This window comes from Chanodichthys erythropterus, chromosome 11 (assembly GCF_024489055.1).
Source record: "Chanodichthys erythropterus isolate Z2021 chromosome 11, ASM2448905v1, whole genome shotgun sequence".
Classification (NCBI taxonomy): Eukaryota; Metazoa; Chordata; class Actinopteri; order Cypriniformes; family Xenocyprididae; genus Chanodichthys; species Chanodichthys erythropterus.
The window spans coordinates 57,110,399-57,128,652 of record NC_090231.1 but is presented as its reverse complement, the minus strand read 5'-3'; the positions used below and the strand labels follow the sequence as shown (position 1 = coordinate 57,128,652).

At 35.8% G+C, this 18,254-nt stretch overlaps 1 protein-coding gene across 2 annotated transcripts in view; it reads right to left on the bottom strand.

The window, feature by feature from the left end:
* Positions 1 to 18,254, bottom strand: part of sbf2 (SET binding factor 2) — a 158,649-nt gene that overhangs the window by 129,928 nt on the left and 10,467 nt on the right. For both annotated transcript variants that reach the window (XM_067400186.1, XM_067400188.1), the window contains exon 2: positions 14,739 to 14,824. In XM_067400186.1, coding sequence (XP_067256287.1) covers positions 14,739 to 14,824 — 86 coding nt within the window. The remainder of the gene's footprint in view (positions 1 to 14,738; positions 14,825 to 18,254) is intronic.

Genomic DNA, 18,254 nt, shown 5'->3' with positions numbered 1-18,254 from the left:
CAGGAATTGTCTAGCTAGAAGTCAGCAATTTTTCCTGTTTTGTCTGAATGACGTTAACCAAGCTGGTCCCCCAGTGAGAATGAGACATTACGGGCACACCAGACAATCCGGAGCACTCAAGCCGCCGAGCCAAAGTGCTTTTATTTGTGTGCATCTTTATCTTGTTAAATACTGGGATCTCATTGGCTGCTTTTGAACTTGTGGGACTGTTATGGGTCCTTTGAAAGCAGGTTTTCTTTTGGTAGCCGTGATGAACAGAGACAGCAGGAAATAACAAAGCTCTCGGAGTATGGCTCAGCTCCCTGGTCCTTTGTTTCGTTACGCTTCGCCTGCCCTCTGCCAGGAACTGCAGATACTAATCAATTCAAGGGGCCACGTAGCTCTCAGAGGTCCTGTGTGCACTGTACACTGTCATACATTTCCTTTTCATATTTATTAGTCAAAACAAGTCTAAATGTTTCCATTAAATCAGCACCCAAATATTCTGGCAATCTCATGAATTTTCTTTAAAAAAAAAAAAAAAGAAAGAAAAAAAATTCTAATTTTTTTCTGGCTTTAAAGGGATAGTTCACTCAAACATGAAAATTCTGACATCATTTACTCACCCTCATGTTGTTTCAAACCTGATATTTTGAAGAATGACAGTAACCAAACAGGTGATGGGTGCAAATGACTACTATAGAAGTCAATGGGGCTAATCAACTGTTAGGTCACTGACATTCTTCAAAATATCTTCAAAATTGGGTGATTAAATCATGACAGAATTTTCATTTTTGGGTGAATTATCCCTTTAAGCTTCCTTCTGCACACATATCCAAAGGAAAGATCTGGATAGTGGCAGTTATGATGAGGAAAATCTCACCCATGACTAGCTGTTGGTGATGCTTTTCCTGTGATTTCCAAGCAGTTCACAATGTGATTACTCATAAAAAGATCATCCTGACAAAAAAAAAAAAAAATGCATGCTGGGATTGGGATTGTTTTGTTTTGTTTTTCCCCCTTTGTTTTACAAATACTGACCAAAAAATGCTGTGAGACGTGAGCTTTAGCCATTCGTACATTTGCCCCTGGTGACACCAGCAAAGCAAATTGAGTAGGAGAAATCATGAATCATTCATATCAATTCAAGTCCTTAGTATGTGCAATGCCTGCCTAACGGCACAACTAGCCTTCCATTTATAAAACAGTGAAAGATGTGCAGTTATAAACAATATCCAATCTCCAAAAGTGCCTCTGTTATATAGACAACAGACTGAACTACAACTATTTACACATTTTCTAAATACTTTATGCGTCCTTCCCGGAAGTACAAAGCACATTCCAGATTACAACAGGGATTTGGAGGAAAGGGAAGAGAAGTTCAAAAAGTCAGAGCAACAGATGAGATAGATGACACAAACGGTTACGATCCCCCCTTTGTGGGAGGTCACATTCCTTCATTATAGGATGTCGGGCTCCGACTAGGAATTTTTTATTTCATCAGAACATAGATGTCTCAAACAGCAAACATGCAAACATTAGTGACCACAAAACATTTCAGTTTTTTTTTTTGTGACAGAAGGCATGTTTCATTCAGATAAATGATAGAGATGTAAGAAATACCATTCAAAAATTTGAATTCAATTAATTTTTTGTTTTGAAAGAAATCATTAGTTTTATTTTGCAGTAAATTGATTAAAAGTGAAGGATTTTTTAACATTGTGACAAATATTCCATTTCAAATAAATGCTGTTCTTTGGATCTTTAGGTTTCTTGAACAGCAAATCGGAATGATTTTTGAAGGATCATGTGACACTGAAGACTTGAGTAATGATGCTGAAAATTAAGATTTGATCACAGGAATAAATAACATTTTAACTAGAACAGTTATTCTAAATTGTCATGATATTTCACAATATTACTGTTTTTATTGTATTTTTGATCAAATAAATGTAGCTCTGGTGAGCATCTAAGAGACTTCTTATATTAGAAGTCTGACCGACCAAACTTTTGAATGGCACTGTATATATATAAATATTATTTCTGGTTAAACCACTAGTGTTATTATTTTCTCCCATGTAAAATAAATCAGACTACATGACTAATGATGTATATCACCACATTTCTTTTCCTCCCACAAGACTACATAAAGCAGAGAAAGTATGTGTTTCTTCAGGCTTACAAGATGAGGGGTATAATCCATTTGATGCAGTCAGTAGAAATAAAGCAGAGGATTCTGGGTTTATTTGCTGGAGACATAAAACAAGCATTACAGCCAGGAGCAATAAAGCCAACTGGCTTCAGGAGGTGCCAAGGGTCTATGTCCGCCTCAGTCCCAGCATGCTGGAGAAGGCAATGCTCATGCCGTGAGCGCTGCCAAGTGGCTCGTACTTTCGTAGGAGGTTAGATGAATGGGTCTTGTTGTTAGGAACATTTTAGTCCATCATTCTGGCCATAACGCAAAAGCCTCCATATGCGTGCCAGGGAATGAAGATATCAGCAAGAGCAAATTTCTCCTGAGACAGAGGTTAATGGCAAGCAACCTTGGTGACAGTGACAAAGAGGTAAAAGTGTAACATTATCAGAAGAAGAAACCCATGCATAGCCTTGAGATGTTCAACTTAAGTATTCCAGCTAACGTCAATGTTTGTCGACCACTTGAAGACATCCTCTGAATGCATGCGTACCAAATGCACAGGCCACTAAAATATGATTTTAATGAACAGCTTGCTTTGTTTGTGCAAATTAACTTTGAAATCTCAAATCAATTTCTTAGAAATTCATACTAGGAATGGGCATTTTTGTCAGGTTTAATAAAATGTCAGGTCAAAATAAACTTTTATTTTGACCTGATATTTTATTAATGTCTTTATCGACACCTGCTTTCGACACATCGGCCAATCAGAAAATGTAAAATATTGACGAATATATCAGCCTTGGTGATATATATCGATTGACCACTTACTTTTTGTTGATGGAAACAAATTACTGTTTTGAAACCATTCATCAACATTCTCCTCTCAAACGTTACAAACCAGAAAACATGACAAAGGACAACCCAGGCAAGCCTTCCTCTGCAAGCATGTGAAAAAACGAGCTGCTCAGATTTCGCTCCTCCTGTGATATGGGAAGCTTGATTGCTAAAAATGAAGTATTTCTATCAGAGCGATATTTTGGAAAGAAAATATTTACAGCATTTGATAGCAATCATAAACGTTAGCCTGGTGTGTATGGCTCTGTTTGGCAAACAGGTATGCCATGTATAGTGGGCGTCCATGAGCAACTGAAGCATGAGCTGTTAAAGCTCCGCCTTCTTCTGGAAAGGGGGCGGGGAGCATCAGCTCATTTGCATTTAAAGGGACACACACAAAAATGTCATGTTTTTGTTCACACCCAAATTGGGGCAAATTTGACAAGCTATAATAAATGATCTGTGGGGGATTTTGAGCTGAAACTTCACAGACACATTCTGGGACTTACATCTTGTGAAAAGGGGCATAATAGGTCCCCTGTAAAACAGAGGCACTGTTAAAAATATCTTACTTGCAAGTCGTGGCATGAGGAACAGGCACAAAACTCTCCTCAGGCACAGTCTTTAGAAAACTTAATGGCCAAATAAAACATGTATTAAAAGCACTGTGATATTAACAAGAATAATACTGAACAGATCATCATTAAATCTCATGATCATAGAGGTTTGGTAATTTTCCACTGTTTGTTTTAAACCCTCATTGCTTCAAGAACAGTAACAGAGCAAAATTGAATAAACAAAAGGCTCCTTATGACCACTGTACGTCATTTACACTATTTATTTATAACATCCAGTTTAATCACTATCAAAGGTCATCTCCGACATGAATCCTCTCAGGGATGCACCTGAACACAGGCCGTCTGCATGGTCATAAATTCAGCGCATTTGTCAGCTGAAAGGTCTCATCGAAAGCATCCCACGTGAAAGACCAGAACACCCAATCTGCTTTGACATTTTAAACCCATCAAGAACCCAATCAAACTGACCCGTTACAGATAAAATGCATCTTTTCTTGAGCCCATAAGAAAACGCAGCTTTGGCAGTGGACTGTGCACATGCTCTGGACGTATAAGAGCTCAAAATGTTGTCTTACGAGGACCCAGATTTGAGTCTGACCTGCCATGTATACATTATTTTGTCCTACAAAAGGGTACAAAGCCTACAAATAAAAGAACAAAACAAAAAAAACGATGTTCAGTTCTATATAAATGCATTTATGATCTACAAAGGTATGATGTTAAACATTTTCATGCTTTACGCGAGTCATTTTATATGAGGACACACTGTGGCTTGCCTGCAATCAAGTGACCCTGACATTCAGCATTGAACTTGAGGCACAGAGGAATGTACGAGACTCTTCAGCCCTTATAATGTGACCAATATAGCTGCAGACTCTGAGTTAAGTACATGCTTGTCTGCAAGATGAACATTTGTGAGTCAACATACTAAAGTTTTGATTTTGGCTGGTATATTAATGCAACATTTTCATAAGAATGGCAGTAAATAATTTACAGACTCCAAAAGCATTCAGCTACTGCACAATCTGCAGCTCACCGAGATCAAAGAGAAAAAACATGAAATAATGCCAGTCATTCCTTCATCTGTGAAGCATGTCAACTTTCCTCTGTTTGACATTCTGAGAGTAAATTCATGTTGCAACAACGATTTCTCACCCACAAACTTCATACTCAAACATCAGATTCCAAACAAACATCACCATGATCACAGTCAAAACACAATATAATTATATTGAGTAACACCTATTTAATCTACAGAACAGAATGAACCCTGCAGGATCAAAACAGACACTTATAAATTGGATCCATGTTTGTTCTGAAATCATTTGGACACTTTAAATATATGATAGTAAGCAGTGCTGTTATACTCAGTACCATCTTGCCTGCAGGTTTTTGCATTCCTGCTATGCTACAATGCTGAATGTCAAGTATCGCAAAAGAAAACCACATTGTGTCCTTGGAAAATTGGCTCATGTTAAACATGACAATATTTTCCCATTCAAAGCATTCTGTAATTACTCATGGTCTGGGTTTCCAGACTGTAACTACTTTATATACTGTAATAGAACATAAAATCAAGAACAAAAGATACCAGGGCTCCACAATAAGATGCCATGCAATGCAATGCAGCAATAAAATTAAATAATATGTAAATAATAATACAAATTAAATAATAAAATAAAAATAAAGCAAAAATCTGAACATACTTTTGAGTCCTGTGATGATGCCAGATCTTTTATTCCAACTTTGTGACTGTTAACCAACTGACTTTAAGGTCATTTTAAGTGAATGCATGTCAATTAAGTGAAGAAAATGTCAATTGTGTCTTCACTTTAAACAAAATATTGAGCATTTTAACATTTGAAACCTAACAAACCTTTTTTTTTTTTATGTTTTGCTTAAAAACAATCTTTCTCTACAATAAATGCCACTTAGTTTGATATTACGTCATTAATGCAAATGTCCCAATACTTCTGGATGCCATTGTATATAATGAAATCTGAAACAATTAACAAGTTAAAGGCTGTTCCACACTAAAAGATTTTCAAAATGTGAGAGACCACAAACATGACGATAAAAAAGTCATAGATTTAAAGGTGCCATCGAACGTTTTTTTTTTTTTTTTTTTTTTTACAAGATGTAATATAAGTCTAAGGTGTCCCCTGAATGTTTCTGTGAAGTTTCAGCTCAAAATACCCCATAGATTTTTTTTCATACATTTTTTTAACGGCCTATTTTGGGGCATCATTAACTATGCGCCGATTCAGGCTGTGGCCCCTTTAATTCCTCACGCTCCCCACCCACGGAGCTTGCACTTGCCTTAAACAGCACAAACAAAGTTCACACAGCTAATATAACCCTCAAAATGGATCCTTACAAAGTGTTCGTCATGCATACTGCATGCATACATCAGATCATGTGAGTATAGTATTTATTTGGACGTTTACATTTGATTCTGAATGAGTTTGATGGTGCTCCGTGGCTAAAGCTAACATTACACACTGTTGGAGAGATTTTATAAAGAATGAAGTTGTGTTTATGAATTATACAGACTGAGAGTGTTTAAAAAATGAAAATAACGACAGTCTTGTCTCTGTGAATACAGTAAGAAACGATGGTAACTTTAACCACATTTAACAGTACATTAGCAACATGCTAACGAAACATTTAGAAAGACAATTTACAAATATCACTAAAAATATCATGTTATCATGGATCATGTCAGTTATTATCGCTCCATCTGCCATTTTTTTGCTATTGTTCTTGCTTGCTTACCTAGTCTGATGATTCAGCTGTGCACAGATCCAGACGTTAATACTGGCTGCCCTTGTCTAATGCCTCGATCATGGGCTGGCATATGCAAATATTGGGGGCGTACATATTAATGATCCCGACTGTTACATAACAGTCGGTGTTATGTTGAGATTCGCCTGTTCTTCGGAGGTCTTTTAAACAAATGAGATTTATATAAGGAGGAGGAAACAATGGAGTTTGAGACTCACTGTTTGTCATTTCCATGTACTGAACTCTTGTTAAACAACTATGCCAAGGTAAATTCAATTTTCCATTCTACGGCACCTTTTTAATGGTTTTGTTCCTATAGTGCCGCAATGTGACCAAGATTCCATTTACAATATTTTAAAATCTCTCACAGTCCAACATGATTTTAGTGTAAACAAACACATCGGATGACAGGCAAGACGAAATGGTGATAATAGTGTTTGCACTGCTTTTTACAGAAAAATTGCACACACACACACACACAAAAAAAAAAAAGGTTTGGATGAAGTCATGTTATACATCCGTTTTCAGCTAGCTTTCTGATTTGGTATTACCTCGATCCACCTGACAATTTCGTAGAGGGCTTGTGCATTTGTCCTCAGGGTGCATGTCTCCGAGCAACACAGTGATGTATCGTTACTGAATGAATCAACGTTTTGAACTGAATGATGGGGGGCCTCCAAGTGTTTCTTTGAAATGGGCTGTTTCGAAGAAGAAGAAGAAGAAGAAGAAGAAGGAAGAAGGAAGAAGAAGAAGGAAGAAGAAGAAGAAAAGAAGAAGAAGAAGAAGAAGAAGAAGAAGAAGAAGAAGAAGAAGGAAGAAGGAAGAAGAAAGAAGGAAGAAGCAGAAGAAGAAGAAGAAGGAAGAAAGAAGAAGAAGAAGAAGGAAGAAAGAAGAAGAAGAAGAAGGAAGAAGGAAGAAGAAAGAAGAAGGAAGGAGGAAGAAGAAGGAAGAAGGAAGAAGGAAGAAGAAGAAGGAAGAAAGAAGAAGGAAGAAGAAGAAGAAGAAGAAGAAGGAAGAAGGAGAACACGACGAAGAAGAAGAAGAAGAAGAAGAAGAAGGAAGAAGGAAGAAGGAGAACACGACGAAGAAGAACAAGAAGAACAAGAAGAAGAAGGAGAAGAAGGAAGAAGAAGAAAGAAGAAGGAAGAAGAAGAAGAAGAAAGAAGAAGAAAGAAGAAAGAAGAAAGAGGAAAGAAGAAGGAAGAAGGAAGAAGGAGAAGAAGAAGAAGGAAGAAGGAAGAAGGAGAACACGACGAAGAAGAAGAAGAAGGAAGAAGGAGAACACGACAAAGAAGAAGAAGAACAAGAAGAACAAGAAGGAGAAGAAGAAAGAAGGAAGAAGAAGGAAGAAGAAGAAGGAAGAAGGAAGAAGAAGAAAGAGGAAAGAAGAAGGAAGAAGGAAGGAGAAGAAGAAGAAGAAGAAGGAAGAAGGAGAACAAGAAGAAGAATAAGGAGAAGAAGAAAGAAGAAGGAAGAAGAAGAAAGAAGAAGAAAGAAGAAGGAAGAAGGAAGAAGGAAGAAGAAGGAAGAAGGAAGAAGAAGGAAGAAGAAGAAAGAAGAAGAAAGAAGAAGGAGAAGAAGAAGAAGATTATCTGCTGATGGCAGCTGATTCTGGACTCTCAACTATACTTATCCTACTTGATCCAAGTGCGGCCTTTAATACTATTTCCCATCAAGTTCTTTTAGATAGATTATTCTCTGTAGGTATCACTGGTGTCACTCTCACCTGGTTTAGATCTCATCTCTCCGGGCATACTCAATTTGTCCAGCTTAAAAATTCCAGATCATACTCTTCATCTGTTAGCACTGTTGTTCCTCAAGGCTCCGTTTTGGGCCCTCTTTTATTTATAATTCACTTATTACCTCTTGCTTATATTTTTAGGAAATATTGCATTAGTTATCATTGCTATGTGGATGACAACCAGCTCTTTTTGTCTTCCAAGCCAAATACTTGTTGTTTGTCACATGTTGTAGACCATTTTTGTGCTGTGAGTAATAGGACGATTTTCCACCCGGCTACCACCGCAAGTATATTTCAAACCTGTGTGAAACACTCTGTTTTCAATCCAAAGCATACTCTTTGTGGGTCCTAATTAATTTTTTAATATCTTTACCAGTTTAAGAGGCAATCAGAGAACATCTGCCTGCCCTGAACTATGCGAGATCCAGCCAGTCTTTGTTGTCTAGCATTGCCCTAGTTGTGGACCATCTTTAGACGGGATGTTTAATGTTCCCCTCAATCTGCTCTCCCTGTACCCTGTCTTTCCACTGTGATCTAAGCAGTAAGCAATGACTGAATTTGCATGAAGAGAGCTGAACTTTCATGCGAGGCAGGGTTAAAAATGGCACGCAAGGCGAATAGCTGGCAAACTTCCTCCAAGATTGAAAACACCTTTGGAACAAGAGCTGTAAACACGATGGGGGTGTTTTTCTATCCTTTTATATTTGGAACATTCCTCATCTGTAGCTATTTAGTTTGCTGGGGGTTGTTGTGGTAAAGAAAGTATTTCTGCTGTTCCGAAACAGAAACCAGTGCAAAATAGAAAACTGTAGAAATCTGCAAATAATAACAATTTGCATACCAAGACGAAAATCCAAATTGCCTGGCTGGTATGTTAAAAACAATATTCATTAAAACTACAAAGATGGGACTGAGGCCATTTGATTTCAGTGTGCTGGGGATGTTGGGGACATTTAACCCCAGCAATGAACTTTTATGAGTTTGTTATTTTTCTTATTTAACAATCCGTCCAAAATAAACGGCTTAACATAAAACTAGACTAAACGGATCATCTGTGCAATTTAACGCAAATGGGATTTTTTTTCCAAAATATGAAGAAAATTTGTAACCCTATAAAGGATTACAGTCAATATATCTGAGTGTTCTGCTATTAATACGCACAGATGCTAGACAGCAACTCCTCGTAAGCATCAAAAGACCGCTTGTAAGCGTACATAAGCACCGTAAAAGAATCTTAAATAACTTAAACCACATAAATCAGCCAAAAATGATGCAAGGTCAGGTCGCAGCATAAGAAAGACATTGGGCAGGGGGATCAGTAAAACATGTGCACATACTGATATGTTTGAGTAAACTGACGGAGCAGAAACTATGCTGAGGGGGGTCATCGACATGTTGCTGAATGCTTCGAAGATGATGCTGTGTAGATGAACTCAAGCCACATTTCCTCAGAACCAGCAAAACACTCTTCTGGTCTGATTCTGCAGCCTGCTGGGAGTACTGGCACACCCAATGACTAACAAGCAATGACATACATACATCTCTGGTCTATTTTTATACGATAAATCGGCCACCCCATGCACTGCGCTGTCCCTGCAGTGTTCAAAGAGATATGAATGTGTTTGATGAATGTTGTTCTAGCGCACTTACTCAAAACAACACGTGAGATGAGGAAATGGAACAAAACAGGATCTCAATCAAACATAAAACAACTAATAACATTTGAATGTGAATAATTAACTACAAAAATAAAACATATATACGTGCTATAGACATCAATACAAATCAAAGATTTAGTTTGCCATTTAACTGATGAAAACTGATGCTAAAACCTGGCACACCTGGTTTTCACACCTAGTTTGTTACAAGCAGATTCTGGAATGCTTTTGGTGAGAAGACCTATAGGGTGGGAATTTACACAGATTTCCTGTTCTGATTCCAATTCACAAGCTCTTGATTGGATCTGATATTGATTCATTTGTATACAATTCAGGTTATATAATTAGATATTGTATAATATTATATTATATAACAATTATTATATAATTATAAATAATGATATAATATAATTAGATTATATACATGTTCATTGATTATATATATATATATATATATATATATATATATATATATATATATATATATATATATATATATATATATATATATATATATATATATATATATATATATATATATATATAATTAGTAGTAAATCAAAAGTAAATCAAAAACTGAGTTGTAGACAAACATGTAAATTGTTTTCTTGACATTTGTTTTTAAATTGGACATTACACAGCATTCATATTTAACAGTATAATTATGCTTCTACTCCATTTCGTTGTTGAAATAGAAACATTTTAACCATCCTACCATTCTAAAAAAAAACAAAAAAACTTGTTTTATTCAAACATAACAATTTAATGATTTCTTCATTATTTTAAGTAAAAATATAATGAATATATCATACAGTGCTTATATTATTATATTTTATTATATAATATAATATAATATAATATAATATAATATAATATAATATAATATAATATAATATAATATAATATAATATAATATAATTAATATAATATAATATAATATAATTAATATAATATAATATAATATAATTAATATAATATAATATAATATAATATAATATAATATAATATAATATAATATAATATAATATAATATAATATAATATAATATAATATAATATAATATAATATAATATAATATAATATTTCCTGAGGTAAATTTAATATTACGTGACATTGACATGAAAAATGTGTAGAGTTTCTTTCAACATACCCTCTGATGTTCATTCACGTTTATTTGTTTAGTAAAAAGGAAGAGATGATCGTTCACATGCCGCTTGAACTGACGCGCTACAGCAATCTGTCATGGCACATTACAGAGCTTCAAAACGGTATTTATTGTTTGAATTTTGTGATAAAACTGACAGAATTTAAAAGCCGAGACTTTGTTTCATTTCAAAGGCCCCGATATTCTTCAAGCGAAATTGAAATTTCAAACAAAGTCAGGCATACGAAGTTCGAAACGGACAGCGTTTTCCAGAAAAGTTCGCTTTATCTGGTAAACACCTTTGTACTTCCATTGGTCTGTGGAGATTACATAATAGGTAAACAAATTTGTTGAGTGTTTATTTTGTGTGTTTATTTTTGAATATCAGGGCCTTAACAAAGCTTAATTCAAGCATCAACTGAGAACAGCAGAGACTAAAAAAAGAGCTTAAAGAATCAATCAGTTCATCAAAATGAAGATCATTTAAAATCGATTAATCAATATTGGTTTCTCAATTTTATTCGATTCTCATTTTTACGAACCGATATTGATTCTTAAATCCCAAGAATCGATTAGTCTAGTCTGTTTTCAGTTGATGAATGAGCAGAATATGTAGCGCCTCCGATCCAATAAATCGCAATAATCTGTGTGCTTTATTACTTTTGATATGAAGCAAAGTCTCATATTTCCATCTTATTATGACATTCAAAAAATAAATACTGTTTTGGCGCTGTTTAATGTGGCGTGACAGATCGCTTTAGCGCCTCAGTTAAAGAAAAGCATGTGATCATCCTCTCCTCCGCTTTAATACCAGTTACAGCACGAAATAAACATGACTAAACATCTGAAGGTATGTTAAAATATACAGTACAACTTACTGAAATCTGTATCATGTCTCATGTAATCGCTCAATCAGTGTTTCAACCTCAGAAAGATGTCAATAAAACAGCTTGTAAACAATGTCACGTAACATCACATTTACCTCAGAAAAACATTCAGTGACCATAAACTCATTAGTCATCTAGAAAAGTGACTCTAGAAAGCAACATTCTGATAAATATAGCTATGCACCGTTACATATTCATTATCATTTTTAATGTTCTTCAATATTTAATGCATGTTTGAATAAATCAGTTATGACAGCCGCGATTTCAATGTTTATATTTCAAAAAAACGAATTGGAGTAGAAATATGATTATGTAATTCTAAACTTTATTTATAATAAAAACATAATTGAGTGTATTGTATAAGTTAATTTAACCTTCAATATTATTATAGTATCAACTGCCTCCCATTTGTAGTTTACAGCATTAGTTGATTTTTTTCCTCTAGAAAATTTCCCATGTACTGTATCTGAAATACTACATCCAAAATAATCGATATTGAATCGAAAGCATGTATATGAATAGTAATCAAATCAAACTGTGAAAATTTTGTCATTACCCAGCCCTACAATATAACCTATAGTGAACCAAAGAACCAACCATTATCCCCATTAGTCACTAGCGATGGACAAGTTGATAAACCTGAACAAAAAGAGCCCCTATAATTGTGACTTCTGAGGAAGAGTTTTCTCACATGATACTAGCAAATTCTGGTTTCTGATTTCAGTTTGAAAGGTTACTCTGGCTCTTTGACAATGATCGTTGGTGCCAGACTTGGTGGTTCCAACATCTACAACAATCTCTACAAAAAAATGGCACCACATAAACATAAAAATCCAGTGAATGGCAAGCCTTCCAAGCAGACACAAAGAACACTGATACTCAAAATAAACACTTAACAACTGCTGAAGGACATTCCCTAAACTTGCAGGAAGCCATTGAGTCTGTACAGAATAAAATCCCTATGGAATGTTTCCAGTGCTTCTGAATGTAAGTCTTCAGATATACAAGCAGTTCTTGAGGAAAAGGACCTCCATTGTATTATACCAAATAATGTGACTGCTCGGTGTATTTCAAACCACGGAAATGGAGTAATATTCAACTCCACTGTCTCTGTTAGACGAAACAACCATCATTCCTGGAGTGGGAAACAGACTTAAGTCAGTAAGAATTTATGATGATAAAAACAACATCTAAGTCCAGGATAGACCCAGATTGTGTAACCTGTTGGCTGACCAGAGTCTCAACCACCGCTGAAGATATTGAATTTGAGTTTTTCACTAGCCGATATTTTAGCCGACTGTAAATAAAGCTCAAATTAAATTATAGTGACTACAGACTCTGTGGGAAACAGTGTTCACAGCTTCATCTCTCAGCACGTGAGTGTTAACATGAGTTAATGACCCTACTGATCGTCGCAGTGACCAATTCTCACTTTCAATGTCCTCCAGAGATCTGATGCAAACTTTTCCACATCAAATGCAAAGCCACATATCATGAATAGTAAATATCATCGTTATTCATGGAGATTGCGTAACAACCAAGCATATTTCTTTGGTTCACTTACACGTAAATGACTAATAAAACAAGAAATGCAGAGGGAGAACAGTCTGTGTTTGGCTCAGTGACAAATAACAGGGTCCACGATGTGCTAAAACACACGTGCCAAGTTCTTAGTAATGTTCTGTTTCATGTTTTCGTATTATAGTTCTTTTGTATTCATGTTTTTTATACCAAACTTTCATTGCATTTTCAAGAAAAACATATTGTAATGGCTCTAAAAATGTCATATGGTGCATCCATTAGGTTAAATACATGCCTACACCTTAAATACATGCGAGGATCCACATTTCCAAAAAGTTTTAGCATCATGAATTATAATTCATCAATACAATTTTGGGAAGTCTCGCCACATGACATTTTAAAGCCTTGTCATGAAAAGTTCAAATTACCTCGTATTTTAAGAGATTCTGCAGGGGTGATTGTATTACATTATAATATGGGGCTTTTGAATGCTTGAATCTGATTGGTTGACGAACATCTCTCTCTCTCTCTCTCTCTGTCTCTCTCTCTCTCCACAACTGCGTTATTCTGCTATCGATGGATGAAGCCTCCGTTACTAACTCTAAAATGACATTTTGGAATTAGCAACGGAGGTTTGGGATGAGATGAGTAAGAGCGTAATGAGCGTTTTAAGGACAAAAACGTGACAAATAACTTGAAATACAACATCTGAACAATGTCTTGAGGTGTGGTAAGCATAGTAAAAGCAGAATAATTCACTTCGGTCAGTTGAATTATTAGAAAAATCAATTATTCCCAACAATCAACAATCAACCAGACTGCAGCCTTACAGCTGGATCAGGACCTCAAGAACCAGGACAACTTTAAAGCCCCTGCCACTCAGGAGAGGCACAGCATGTATTTTTCAAGCTCAGATAAGCAAATATTTGGTCATGAGTTAAGTTGATTTGTGTCTGTTAATTGGGCCACAGTGTGTACAGCATTAGATCAGACTGAAGCACAGCAAAGCACTTCTGCACGCCATTTAAAAAATGGACAGGACATGGGCTAGGAATTCTCCAATTAGAGCAAATGGAGGCGACTTGGATAAACCTTTAAGTAAACAATGATTATGCATTTGTTTACAAAAGGAAAGGCCGATATCAGAACCACATGAGTTTCCGAGGATGTGGGCAGAAGCATTCACAGATTTCAGTAACTTTGAGGGGGAAAAAAGTTATAAAAACAAATTCATATTCTCCAGCAATGTCATATGTATTCTATTTAGAATTCTCAAAAAAATCAAGTGGGCAAACTGGCCAATGGCAAAAACTGAAAATCCATCATAGAACACAACTGGGGAAAAAAATGAGGTATGAATATACAATGCTTTTTTCCATTCAGCTACTTTCAGAAGGCAGCTGTTCATGGATAAATGACCTGGGTCTACTTTTGGTTTTCTGTTTTCAGAAAACAGAACAGAAACAACTCCTTACCATCTCCACACCCTGGGGAAATGCCGTGCCATCCCAGTCCTTTTTGGGGAAGCGTTGAATTATCTTGCCACATCCTTCACCAGATCCTAAAATTTATAGAAGAAGAAAAAGGCATTACTAAAATGTGTGATTTCAGCACCTTATTTTGAAAAATAGATTTTTGAAACATCAGGAACTGTAGTATGGGGCATATCAGGACAATCCTGACCATAAAAATAAATGTTAATATAAACGTGATCACAATTCCAGGTTTTCTAACTGGCAAAATCATTGCTCATGCATTCCTTTTGGTCTTTTGGCGTCTTTCCTGGCCCTTTTTTTGTTGTTGTTGACAAAGAAAGTATTGTATGCACAGGGCCAAGAGGGTTTTGTCAATTAGCGTTTACTAGTGTAAACATCGTAATGCGACAATACTGGTCCTTATAAACACAAATGCCCCTGGCAGTGAACCAAAAATAGAGAATGTAGCACATTTTAAAGTAACCGTGACTAAGAGGTCAAAGTGACCTAGGCTTTTCTGATTTAAAAGCAAACTGAAGGGTTCAAACATTAACACACACATGGAGTTACGACATTATCGAATACTCAGCTAGAAAAATGGGGCAAGATATTCTTCATCTGGGGAATACATCACTGACTGTGTTCTTGATAATATCTTGAATAGGGAAGTGGAACCTGGAGTAAATACTGGGTCAGGGTATGATGGAGATCTTTATAGTTATCATAATGCGAGTTTGGAAAGACCATTAACAAAATGTCATAACAGGCCAGATATGTATTGGACTAAAGTACTGTTGGTTTGTCACATTTTTGGACTAAATGACTGATCAAATGATAGACATCTTTATAAAGATATTTCTCTTGGAAATGGTCTGTTGAAATATGAAAAAAAAAAATAGATTCTGACTCTTTGGGAGAATGTTTGCCAAGATGTGCGAATGTGTGTATAACAGGAGAGTTGAATCCTAATGTGAAATGACATTAAAGGGATAGTTCAACCCAACATGTATGAATTTCATTGTTTTCTGTGGAACACAAAAAGATATTTTGAAAAATGTCTCAGTGTTTTTGTTACGCATTTTCTTTTTTAAATATTTTCTTTAATGCAATCATATATTTCTTTGATGCAGACATGCTGCTTTTTTCTTAGAAAACAGTAGTGCTGACAGTCAACCTGCACCTTGATAAAATCATAGCTTTAAAAGTGAAAACACGGGCTTGAGCTACACTAAACAGATTAAGCACCGCTCATGGGTTTATGCGAACCATGCAGAAAGACACAAACTGCGTTCTGATTCACAGTTTAACATGCTGTAATGTCATCAAACACTTGAGTTGGCAAACCAGATTATGGTTTAAGGATATACAGATTATGGATTATGGCTATACCTTCATATATATACATTTATAAATGTATATAATATGAATATAATACACCTAATCATTTTATATAAAAATGTAAAATTAAAATAATTTCAATTGCATAATGTCTACAGCTCAAGTCACCTAATTTTTGTGATAATTTGCATTACTTAAAATAAAAAGAAATGTTTTCATTAGGGATGCACAATATATCGGTCACCATATCGGTATCGACTGATATATGTTCACTTTTAATGGCATCGTTATCGGCCCGATAAGAAAATCTGGCCGATATATTAAGGCCGATAAAAAAATTGATAATTTCCTTCAGCTGAGACACTTCAGATGCCCACTATTTGCCATGATGGTTTTGAATTGCTTTAAATATGATTGAAATCACTTCAAAAAGGAAAATACAGTTTAGAGCAACATGCGCAGCGCAAATCTGTCGTATAGGCTACATAAAATTATAACGAGAACATTATAATTGCATGCTTGCTAGAGGTCTACAAAGAGGACCCGAGACCCGAGGACCCGGGACCCAACCCGGTACCCGTACGGGTTCGGGTCTATATTTTAAATGGTCAGGCGGGTCCGGGTCGGGTCCCAATCTATTACTTTGGTTCCCGGGTCTGTTTAACATTGTGTGTATACCCGAGCCGATCTGATTCGGAGATCACCCGGCCGTGTTGAGAGTCAGTCAGCGCTGTGCGTGTGTTTTGTAACTTGCAAAGTATGAGCCGGGAAATAAGGTGAAAAAAAAAAAACAAACAAAAAAAAAAAAAACACGAGCGACCCCAGCCATCAGGCTCTGATTATGGATGGATGGACGGACGGATGGACTGACGGATAGATGGATAAAAAAAATGGATTTAAATTTATCAGTAAACATCTTTTTCTCATCTAAATTCTGTCATCATTTACTCATCTTCATGTCGTTCCATACCTGTATGGCTTTTTTTACTGGAACATAAAAGATACTGAAAAATATTTGAAAAAAAGTCTTATTTTTTTTCCTTCCAATGAAAGTTATATAAATATGAAATATCTTTTTACATATCTTTTGTGTTCCACAGGGGAAAACTGTCATTTGAAACAACATAAGGGTGAGTAAATGATGACAAGCTCTACATTTTTGCGTGAACTATCCCATTAACTGTTTGTAATCCAATCACGGATCGGTTAACATGATTAACATAATGACACAGATAGCAACAGGTATTTATAGGCTGCTGTCACTTTAAGATTGAATGCACGGATCCAATATAATGATACGCATCAGATTTCTTCCTCAACCGTTTATGTAAATGATAAACATACAAATGATAACATTTCACTCTATGATGGTTAAATTTTGCAATTAATCCGCAAATCACATGCGTGCCGATTGGGGCCTAGTCCGTACGGATCATGGATCAACTACGGACCCTTTAACCCCTTCTCCTAAGATGAATGAACCTGAACATTGTGTATTATGATGTATACTGTCTGTATGATTTTAATCTCACACTGTAAAGTCAAATCAAGCAGCACAGTAGCCTTGATGTTGAGTAGTTATGGATCTCTAAGCTGGCAGGTCTCAGCCAATCAGCACTTAAGAAATCCTCACATTCCAGAACATTCTACGTTAATTGGTTCTTATTTCCCTTGTCGTTCATCACTACATGACATTAACATTAAACGTAACTGCCGTGTCCTGATTCTGAACCCCACGACAGAACAGAAACACATGATAGTAAGTATCCACTCTCAAAAACATCCTGTGAGAAACACTGTCAAATGGTATTTTCCACTCCATCTCTCAGGGTGTAAACTTGTTTAAAGAACATTTCAAACAACTAAAGTCTTAAGCAACAGTCATGACACAAACATCAAACTCAGCTAATGGAGTAAAATCTGGTCCTAACATGTGCATATCTGCACTCTGACCTGAAAACATCCTAAAGAAAAGAACAACACATCCAAACCTTGTCGTGAGGTGTGGTTCTACTTTGCATTGGTGGAAAGACAAAACAATGAATCAGTATCCAAAACTGGAATTTGACACATTTACACAAACTAAAATATACTCAAACATATTTCACATTTTTCTGAACAAAACATGAGGGTGCTTGCCTATGCAACACATGTCACGACAATGCTTATTTATATCAA